Source organism: Lineus longissimus, chromosome 1, assembly GCF_910592395.1.
Source record: "Lineus longissimus chromosome 1, tnLinLong1.2, whole genome shotgun sequence".
NCBI lineage: Eukaryota > Metazoa > Nemertea > Pilidiophora > Heteronemertea > Lineidae > Lineus > Lineus longissimus.
In genome coordinates, this window is record NC_088308.1 from 19,166,304 (window position 1) to 19,177,324 (window position 11,021).

Genomic DNA, 11,021 nt, shown 5'->3' on the forward strand with positions numbered 1-11,021 from the left:
CTTCCTCTTCAAGACACAGCAAACAGAAAACTTCACCCTGAGTAACTTAGAGGGACTGAGTTTGAATCAATATTCTTATTTTATGAATACATATCCTTCCCATACCTGACATCCAGTCCATTCAATCTGAGGATACAGTGGCCTGCCTTTAACCCAGCCCTGTCTGCCGCACCATTGATATCTACAGATTCTATGTAAACTGGATTTGAACCTCGAAGGATGAAGCCAAAACTTCCATCTTTTCTATCAACTGTAACTGTCCTAAAAACAAGAAGAATAGTACTACTAATACAACGCAAAACATTTTACTTGTTGTCAACGACGACAATGACGATGGCTATGACAATGACCATACTGATGATGACGATGATGATGATGAACTTACTTAATGTCCCCCTGTGTCAGATCAGGGGTGCGACTTGACAATGACGATGGCTATGACAATGACCATACTGATGATGACGATGATGATGATGAACTTACTTAATGTCCCCCTGTGTCAGATCAGGGGTGCGACTTCTTGATTTGACTCTAAGCGATGCTGTCTGATCATTGGAAGAGAGGTCGGTAGAGTTGGGGTCATTGTCGAGGATCGTATCGAACATATTACGATGTTTGACAGGGATAAAGGGCCTGAAATGATAAGAGGTAATGCAATGTTTAAGTCACATGTTCAGTAAGAAGCCATTTCTGGTTGGCACCAGTTATACAAGACCGCTTCAGTTGAACTCACTCAGAAGGAGCCCCTTACTATTAAAGGGTGAGAATAGACAAGGCTGGTGAGGGGATGATTTGGAAATAGTGAAAGCCAAATCTGTATGGCATCACTTTTATCATCAGCATATCAATGATTGTTTGCTGGTTCAGCAGTATTTCACTGCTGATACTCCTATGAGAACTTTGAATCAGTGCTGTGATTGACACAAGTTGGAACAAAATTTCCAGATTTTTTATCCGCAAGCGCACACCAGAATTTGCTTCAGTAATCACCAATGCGTGTGTGCAACCTGATCAAATCTGGAAACTTTCAAAGTCCTCAAAAGAGTATAATTTTAAAGCTTATTGTATCTGAAAGCTATGTTATCGTACTTGTCAATTTCATTGATGGGTTAATTGAACCTATGACCTTCATCTTATATGGGCACTTGTAACGTTATAACTGAGATATCATATTCAAGCGACACCGGTGCCATGAATTATGGAAAGTTAATCAGTGGATTTCCATTGTATTGCATACTCACATCCTGCATAATTCATTAAAATAGCATTATTTATCACCATGGAACAATATGGGACCTCTCAATACTCTATCAGCGCCATAAGACCAGGCAACCAGATTGTGTTTATTCAATATGGACATGGAATTAAATGCACCTAACTCCACCTAAAATATCTGTTCCTAATTCCAATTGAACTTTTTATTAGACATTGGCAAGAAAACTAATTATTGACTCTCTCGTATTCCTGAACTGGTGTTTTAGGATTAAGAATTTGCCCAAGCAAGGTAATATAATGTCAGCCATCAACTTTCAAGACTGATATGATCTATTTTTGGATCATGCTTTGTTGCGCCATTTAGCCGACAATGACTAAAGCATCATTATGATATTCAGGAAGCAAACAGGTAAAACTGATTTTGTTAGATACACATCAAAACATCGACAGCTGCTGCACATAGGCCTATGATACAGTCACAACATATCGTACACAGGCCCATTAATCAAGAGATAATCAATACACTTTCAATAGAAAACAGGGCTGTCCCGTTTTAACCCACACAACTCTCGTAGTAGGAATGAACAATCGATTGGAAATAGGTGGCTCGGGTGGAGCCTGCAGTACTTGGTTTAGATTTCTTATCAGCCATAATATATCAGTTGTAAAGTAAAAGACAGTACATAATACTTAGCAAACCAACCACAGGTTCATAAATTTTATATTTTACAGCTTCAAGAATCTTCCCCCAAACTGCTCAAACACTAGGCAAACAAGTAATTTTTGACACTGTGACCTCCAGGACCATTGACAATGTGATGGCCAGTTGGAATACAGCCGCCTGATATTTATAGACAAATTTGGATGGAAAAATAGTGACTTTCAGATTTTTATTATCTTACATTGTATGAACACCCCCATCATTAACTAGTTTCATGGATAAACTGTGTCAATTCGGTCAGTCACATGCCAAAGACATACTTTCCTCTTCCTCAGCCCCCACCCAATATCCATCTGACAGATAACTTACAAATTTCCAGGCAACTCCCACCATTCTCCAGTAATCCACTTGCTAAGAATAAAGGACATTGTTACATCAAATTCAACACTCGACTGTGTAATTCATAGGATCTTTCTTGTTTCACATCTCGCCTTCTCGAGCCAGGGGCAGGTCATATCACCCCACTAACCATAGCATAAGCTTTTATCGTAATAGAACAATATTGTCTTTGCAGACAGTGAGCTCATATGTCAAAGACAATGGAATTTGTGGCAGATGGCCTCAAGTATATTTTGCGAAATAACATGACGATCATTCCTTTTGATGAACTACACAACAGTTACCAGTAGTTCTGCCTTGAGCCGCAAGCTGATGTGTTAAGTTGTGTTTTTCACGAGAGCACATCCTTGTAGTGGTTTTTCATACTAAACAGACAAAGTGTGAAAATCTGTTGTTGTGTCCACATCAAAAACTGATAAGGCGGGATCACTTCTGGATTTTATTAAGGACATCCAATACGGGTTTCGTTCTTACTGCAGGGGTTCAAGGTTGTCATCTTTGGTTCCAGCATGCTTCTGTTAGGCAGCCTCTAATCTTTCATAGTTGACAAGTAGGTGAAAATGTTAAAATACTAAAGCACAACTAATAAACCTTCGACACATACATACTCACCATGTTATAACATTACAGGGAAAAGGAACTTCTATATAAAAATGAAATAAACAGTGAAATTTTCTTACCTCACTTCTTTTATAAGTCGTCTATGCTTGGACGAGTTAAGTAAAAGCGCCAAAGCCCGACTCAGCCTCTCAACGTTGCGGTCCTCAGCATATTGCTTGAGGACCCCAACAACCGCCATTTTCTTTTCATAATCTCTCCCCAACATATCATTCATCTGCAAGACAAGATTAAAGCATAGGTGTACTATATTCAACCCTATCTATGGCATGTTTTTTGTAGCAAAATTCGATTTGAGCAACATTGCAATTAAAATTCGATTTTTGTGCCTATCTATTCGATTTTAATCAACTTTGTTCGATTCTTCCCTCAATCATTTGATTTTTTTGCATATTCATTCGATTTTTTTCAAACATTTATCAACAAAAAATACTGTTCTTGTTGTATATCAAATCAAACACTATAAATTCATAATCGAATATAACTTAGAAAAAATCAAAAGGTGAAAGAAATAGATCAAAATCAGATTCAAATATATCGCATTAACTGGTCAAAAAACGAAGCATTTTCGATTTTAATTACACCAAATCTTTCAATTTAATCAAAGTATATTCAATTTCAGAATCAAATAAGAAGTATATACGATTTTGAAATCGAATACTCATTCGATTTAAATCGAATAGGTCATTCGATTTAAAATCGAATAGACCATTCGATTTAAAATTGAATATGTCATTCGATTTTTGTAGATTTCTATTCGATTTTGATTGGTCAATCGTAGTCACGTGACAAACTAGCAACCAATTAGAATCGAATGGAATAGGAGCAGAATCGAATAGACCATTCGATTTAAAACCGAATAGGTCATTCGATTTTGTGTAGATTTCTATTCGATTTTGATTGGTCAATCATAGTCACGTGACAAACTAGCAACCAATTAGAATCGAATGGAATAGGAGCAGAATCGAATGAGACCATTTGATTTAGAAATCGAATACTCATTCGATTTAAATCGAATAGGTCATTCGATTTAAATCAAATAGACCATTTGATTTTTAAATCGAATATTGCTTTTCATTTGATATGGAATTGAATGAACATTCATTCTTAAAATCAAATTATCATTCAATTTTTTTGTAAGAACTATTTGATTATATCGAAATGTACTTTAATCTATATGACGAATTATGCGATTAATATTGAATAGGTGATTTGTAAGAATCGAATGAGATTGTTTGATCTCGGTCTTGATATTTTAAACTCTTTCCAATACATTTTTGATAAAACAACCTATCATTCGATTCGATTGACAATTTATTTGATTTATTTTTCACTAAAGAAACTATTCATTCGATTTCTGACTGAAATATTGAATGAATCAGTGAATCGCATAGTGCTACACATAACAGGCCATACCTATCTTCCATAATTTGATCAACTAATCAAACGATCAACCGATTAATGTCGACCATTAGGTCCCACTGGGGACTACCCTCAATTACATGTGTAGAACATCCCAAAAAACTCAAGCTACAAACTTCCTTGGATCGAAATAAAAGCCGAGGTACCCACCTTTCCAAACAAGTCCCTAGCTTTCTTCACCCTACTGCCAGGGGACTTCATCCTGACATCATTCAGCGGCACCCCCAGTTGATTCTCAGTCCCCACTGCCTTCTCGAATGCCAGGATACCAAGGACCATCTTTCCATAGTGAGAGGCAAGCAATGTCTGTACGGCCTCGCATGTACGGACATAGTGGCCATTGACTTCAAGTACAAGATCACCTTAAAGAAAGTAGAGAACGGTATGATACTGTACTTTGCATAAAAAAGAAAGGAGAGAACAGATGTATTGCGCAATCAATTGCATAAAGAAAGGAGAGAACAGATGTATAAAGAATTTAGGAGAGAACAGATGTATAAAGAAAGGAGAGAACAGATGTATTGGGCAATTGCATAAAGAAAGGAGAGAACAGATGTATAAAGAAAGGAGAGAACAGATGTATTGGGCAATTGCATAAAGAAAGGAGAGAACAGATGTATAAAGAATTTAGGAGAGAACAGATGTATAAAGAAAGGAGAGAACAGATGTATTGGGCAATTGCATAAAGAAAGGAGAGAACAGATGTATAAAGAAAGAAGAGAACAGATGTATTGGGCAATTGCATAAAGAAAGGAGAGAACAGATGTATCAAGAAAGGAGAGAACAGATGTATTGGGCAATTGCATGAAGAAAGGTGAGAACAGATTTCCTAACAAGAGGCTACAGGGCCTATCGCTCAGCTGAGGTTTTTCATGAGGAACAATCCAGATAGGCCCAACAGAGTTAGTGAAAAGAACAGCTCATGACTACACTCAAGCAGCATTCTTCTCCTTAAATATCTTAGAAGAACTTTCTCCAGACACAATCTTTTAGATGAAGACTTCTTATATTAAAGGGAGTGTCTTAGGAATTGACCGCATGAAAGATTCTTAGTTCCTGTTTAGAGGGCACTGTTCAGGAATTATCAGAAAATGTACACAAATGCTCAACAAATAATTGTACACCTTTTTAGAGATCTATTTGTAGCAACCCCTATGCAGGAACTCTGTAATTTTCACAACCGCTGGCCCAACATTATCTTGGGACAAGGAGGAGACACAAACAAGCTACAAAGGTTGTAATACAAGAAAGACTCAATGCTCCCAAACTGATTCTACTTTACCTTCTCTCACGCCAGACTGGTATCCCGGCCCAAATGGGTTAATCGACTGGACAACAACTGGCTTGGATCCGCTCACAGTAAATCCATATCCCAGTTGGCGATTTGGAACAATCTCTAAATGCTGAAGTCGTGTCACAACTCCAACTGTTGGTGGCACCGTCGCGCTATGGCGGGCTAAAGTCTTGACTGCATCTATTGACATATTAGCAACATCATGTCCATCAATTTCCAACAACTGATCACCTGGGAGTATCCCAGCTTTATGGGCGACGCTCCCTTTTTCAACACTGATGACAAAACACGGACCAGTACCCCATAATCCAAATCCGAACGCATCCGGCCAATGTCTGTTTGTCAGTTGGCGAGTATTTGGCGAGGCGGCAACCCCTGAAGGGGCGCCGTGATGCATATGTACACTGCGATCCATATCCAATGACTTAATATTTGGCGACAGAAATCATCCCAAGATTGTTTATCTTTGAATTAATGTCCGCTGAGAATCACACCGCTATCGCCTCAAGGTTTCCCCCAGCACACAATTAAAACAACTCCGCTGAAAAGCTTACACAAATATTTTTCCACATTTGACCAATATTTGTGCAATTATTACCTGAAGAAGTCATTTGAAAATATTTTATCCATGACACTGATATGACTTGGAGGCAAAAAGAGGTGAAAGGTTATTCTTAAGTTACATCAAACCATACAGTCAATTAGTGATTTAATGCACTGCTTTCCTTGCTTGGTGTTCTTGATATCACAACTTAGTGGAGCTTTTGGAAGTTTATGGTCAAAACTGTTGTAGATTTGTATGCACAAAATGTCTATTGCCAAATTAATCCTCCTTGTTTTTGATATGTCACATTTAAAAAAAAATGGTTAGGAATCCAGGACAAGTGATATAACTTTGTTGGGCTATTCAATTCTTGCACTTACTATTCTTGTAACAACATATCTACATCCAGCACACATGAAATATCCTTAAATTATGAAAATTTCAAGTAGACTCTGCATTATCCTTGAGACAGCATAACACAGATGTTATATTCCACTTGACGACCAAACCCTAAAATTTTCAAAGCGACTCCTGGAACAATTCAACATGGCTAACAGGACGCCCAATGTTGGAACTTACGAGTCGTCACAGCGAACACAGGTATGCATACATCCATCCACCAACTAACTCAATCAATAGGTGTTACCAACGGACCTCAGAAGAGTTTTGCACACAGTTTCAAGATTGTATACACCGTTATCATGAATAAACCACAATTCATTCCAAACAACAAGTTTCCTTTCCATGCTGTGATATCTGTAATATACAACATCAGTGAATAATTAATGAAAGGGCTTGATTGAGTCCAGGGTGGGGACAATTATTGCATGTGTGTAACAGTATAAAATGCCCACTATCAATAAGCTTATAAATGCATTGCTGATGAGAGACAATTGATAACTAGGTCATTTTTCTCATAATTGTTGAGAAGAGATTTTTTCTTAAGATTTGACTCCATACACAGCCATGAAAAGCTGGGACATTATGAAAAATATTTTAAAAATACTGAATTCCTTTTCTCTTACTACCTTTTCATGTCCTGGCTACAAGCCAATACAATATATAGTGGATCCTCCCTTAGTGGACACCTCTCTAATAAGGACAACCTCTCTATTAAGGACACTAGTTTTGATCCGAAATTGGTTGTTTCCATTCCATTTGCTCTCTCTAATCAGGACACCTCTCTATTAAGGACAGCACTTGTCAGTCCTGAGGGTGTCCTTAATAGAGAGGTTCTACTGTAATTTAAAATGCATTATTCGGAAAATGTATCAACTGTCATAAAAACCTTAATATTTTTCAAAAGGTTGTTGTTTTCTCTGAAAACATATAAGAATATCTTGAATACTACAAAAGATACAAAGGTAATATCAAAATGTAGCCTATAACCTAAGCTATATGAAAATGTGGATTACTACCCATTTTGGTGGGGTGGATCATCTTACCATTTTCCTGCCAAACATTGCACATCCTTTGATGTAGCCTTATCCTTATAGACCTATAACTAGGCAGCTTTGTCATGCACAGTCTATTTAATTATACACAGAATATTGATCACAGTGAAATTCCTTGTGCACCTGGTGCCCCAGCTCTGTAGGCCTATACAGCATCCATGTGCCTGAACTACAAACACATAATTGATTGGGAGTCATGTGACCAGGCTTATTGATGGGTGGGGTAAGATGGCAGCACCATACTAGGCCTAGTCTTATACCGCATGATGGTACTACACTCCAGATGCAGTGGGCTGGCCTTGTCCCTCACCCTCACCAAAAGGAGATCCAATTAGAATGACGCAATGGACCGCCCTGGGAGTCTGGATGGTACATGATAGGATCTTTACCAATGACACCAGTAATTATGTGCAGACTTAGATATTGCTTTAGAGCAGCAGAGTTGCTTGACAGATTATATAAGTATCATGATTGCTAATAAGTTTATAGGAGTTACCAGTTTGGATTTTTTACTTGCACTTCTGCACACCAGTACATGTAATTATATGCGGACTTAATTTTTGCTTTTGAGCTATATGGTTGCTACACTCCTAAACCAGTGGTGGATTTCAAACAACGGTCTTCCCTGCCCAGTCTTCCTTGCATCCTAATTATCAGGTCTTCCAAGTGTCTTGGGTGTCTCTGTAACATGACACCAAGGACTGGCACAAAGATAATATTATGCTGACGACTGCTACTGCCATGTACAGTCCCAACCTACCTTTGGTTTTAAACGAGTCCGTCTTTGCCATGTTGCATGTTGCCAACAGACTCCTGTTCCCTGGACGACGCCTGGTAGTCTTTGAGCTTAGTGTTGTGTCTGCCAAAAGACACTGGCCACCCTTTGGCTATAACGATCAATGAATATATTCTTGTGGCAAAGGCGTGTTGATGACTGCTACTGCCATGCAAGTACCAATGTGCCTCCTGTCTATCAAGTCTCCCTAAACTGTTCCAGCCATGTTGTATGTCTCTGGCTTTTTTCAACCATTCATACATGGGTAAACAAAAGCCTTTGAGCTTAGTGTTGTGTTTGCCAAAAGACACAGGTCACCCTTTGGCTATAACGATCAATGAATATGTTCTTGTGGCAAAGGCTTGTTGATGACTGCTACTGCCATGCAAGTACCAATGTGCCTCCTGTCTATCAAGTCTCCCTAAACTGTTCCAGCCATGTTGTATGTCTCTGGCTTTTTTCAACCATTCATACATGGGTAAACAAAAGTGACCAAACTCCTTCTGTTCATTTGTATAATTATACTTTATCTGCACAAAAAATTATTTACATGTCGATGACTGATGCACTAACTGCGTACAAAGGAGTATCATCTGCAATCCAACTACAAAGACGAATTTTGACAAGAAGATTTTGACAACAAGATTGTTTTTCAACCATATCTTTCATTAAATCTTTTAAATATATTCAGGAGGGGAGATGAAAACATGGCTATATATTGTAATTTGTACACAAAGGAGATGTTGGGGAAAATCTCCAAAGTTTACCGCACTTCACAGTTCTTGTCCAGGATTTCACACGGTGAGATTTTCCACACAGGTCTCACAAAGGAAGGAATGTAGTCTCCATATACATAATACATGTAGTTCATGATAATTTAAGAGTCAATGATGAAGGACTTGGATGGTTCACGATGCAGCAACTTGTGTGAGAGGTTGTTCCAAGTATTCTGCCAATGCACTTGCCTGCAACAAGGAACAGAACATAATCAATGTAATGATTCCAGTTTCCACCGAAAATGAATTCAATTGGAGAATTGTTAGAAAAATATTTGGTCTGATATATTTCTTGCTTAGCTTTGTTTTTATGACAATATAGGGTAGTGTTGTACATTGTACAATGTACAATGAGGTACATTTTCTCAGCCAACGAAGTCTAGTGTTGGAATATTTGCATGGTGGCAAAAGGATACTACTTCAATGCACAGGACGCCGCTCTGCTCTATGGCAGCCAATGCTCTCAGCATCTGGCCTCGTCTTTTGCAGCCCATACTGCACTTGCCATCATCGGACAAGTGCAAAACACTGGCTGCTTCGTAACGAAAACCAAGTGTGGACATTCTCATACTGGGAATTGGAGTTTCTGCCATTCAACTCACCTTTGCTTTTAATATTCCAAATCCAACATTTTCTTTGGCATAAATGCATAACAGGAGATTTGCTACTTGTGTAATGGCAACTTTCCCTTCCTGAAATTGTAAAAGATGTTTTTTAGATTTGAACATTTTGATGTCATGACAGCTACACTGCTACCAATTTAGGCACTGGTAATGGAAGAAATTATGAGGTCTGAAGTTGAAATCCACATCACCAGAGACTCTAATTTCACAGGGGTGCACCCATTCTCACAAATTTCAAGGGAAATAAATTTGCTCCCAAAGCACTGTAAGAACGAAAGTATCCTGAAGTGTACCGCTTTACTACACTGTTGATAATAATCTTACCTCACATTCTAATAGCACATACTGTAGTTTATCTTCATTAAATGCATTAGCACCATTTTTCTTGTATGCTGCCCAAATGCTACTAGCAATGGCTGCTGTTACTCTTGCGTCACGGTCACCATATCCAGCAAAGGCAAGGAGAGCGCCCTCATTGTTCAGTAACCTAAAATAGAACTTTGAAAATATATTCAATTCTGCCACTGCTCATCAATGACTTTATCATTCTTCTGCTTTACTGCTTGGACATTTGATAAATGAACAAATCTTTTTTTATCACATCATTACTATTGTTATTGTATAGGCCCTTACTATATTGTATAGTAGGCCCTCTATAATTGAAATGAACGATACATTTACGCCTTGTGATGTCACTATTCATGAACCGGCTATGGCTGCATGCACCGCTAAATCTTCTTCAACCCCTCATTTGTCATTGGCCTCAATGGCAATTTTCGATGCATGCCTTGTTAATGTTGACATCTCCTCAATCTGAATCTGTCTCTATTCTGGATTTTCATTTTTTGCATTATTTCTCCCCTCCTGCCCTCATTTTACATCATTTTCACAACTTGTCAACATACAACGTGTATTGAATTCCACCTGTATTCGCCTGACTAAGAACATGGGTCAATGCCTTTGGTTTAAGCATCTTTTAAGAGCTTTTCATCACAAAAAAATTCACAAAATCAGGAATCGCGTTTGGTTGCTTCACTTCCGCGTTATGTTGGCCGTCTATATGCATTTCAATATTGGTCTTTTAAAATTTTATGAAAGCGTTGAATATATCTAACGAATAGATATATTATTTTCATAATAATATTATTAATAATTCTTAGTCTTTCATATTTTTATGAAGTACAACAAGATAATTGATTATAATTGTATCGCGCAATGTCTCTTCGCCTACTGAAAATTC

The 11,021-nt window shown here is 38.0% G+C and overlaps 2 protein-coding genes across 9 annotated transcripts in view; both read right to left on the reverse strand.

Moving 5' to 3' along the window:
- The window catches only part of LOC135490100 (delphilin-like), a 28,990-nt gene extending 21,252 nt beyond the window's left edge, over positions 1-7,738 (reverse strand). For 6 of the 7 annotated variants that reach the window (XM_064775720.1, XM_064775721.1, XM_064775724.1 and 3 more), the window contains exons 1-6: positions 7,599-7,738; positions 5,598-6,909; positions 4,466-4,677; positions 2,956-3,110; positions 484-633; positions 106-261 (exon numbers count right to left, since the gene is read on the reverse strand). In XM_064775720.1, coding sequence (XP_064631790.1) covers positions 106-261; positions 484-633; positions 2,956-3,110; positions 4,466-4,677; positions 5,598-6,024 — 1,100 coding nt within the window. In that variant the 5' untranslated portion in view covers positions 6,025-6,909; positions 7,599-7,738. Of the gene's footprint in view, positions 1-105; positions 262-483; positions 634-2,245; positions 2,482-2,955; positions 3,111-4,465; positions 4,678-5,597; positions 6,910-7,598 lie in introns of those variants that run through there. The other variant, XM_064775725.1, reaches the window with a different exon arrangement.
- Positions 7,739-8,888: 1,150 nt separating this feature from the next.
- On the reverse strand, positions 8,889-10,820 carry LOC135494182 (ragulator complex protein LAMTOR2-like). Of its 2 annotated transcripts, none has more exons than XM_064782046.1 (4): positions 10,687-10,820; positions 10,106-10,268; positions 9,761-9,850; positions 8,889-9,347 (listed from the first exon to the last, which is right to left on the reverse strand). In XM_064782046.1, the coding sequence occupies exons 1-4, from the start codon at positions 10,752-10,754 to the stop codon at positions 9,291-9,293; spliced, it is 378 nt and encodes a 125-aa protein (XP_064638116.1). In that variant the 5' UTR covers positions 10,755-10,820; the 3' UTR covers positions 8,889-9,290. The 2 variants fall into 2 exon arrangements, with proteins under 2 accessions (XP_064638116.1, XP_064638205.1); XM_064782135.1 differs by having other exon boundaries at positions 10,569-10,697.
- Positions 10,821-11,021: the final 201 nt, after the last annotated feature.

Excerpts from the sequence above, each read along its gene's own strand:
- LOC135494182 (XM_064782046.1), bottom strand. The coding sequence starts at position 10,754 with ATGCTTAAACCAAAGGCATTGACCCATGTTCTTAGTCAGGCGAATACA. Across the intron at positions 10,269-10,686 it reads GGTGGAATTCAATACACGTT|GTTACTGAACAATGAGGGCG; the intron begins GTATGTTGACAA and ends GTTCTATTTTAG. Across the intron at positions 9,348-9,760 it reads TTGGAATATTAAAAGCAAAG|GCAAGTGCATTGGCAGAATA; the intron begins GTGAGTTGAATG and ends TCCTTGTTGCAG.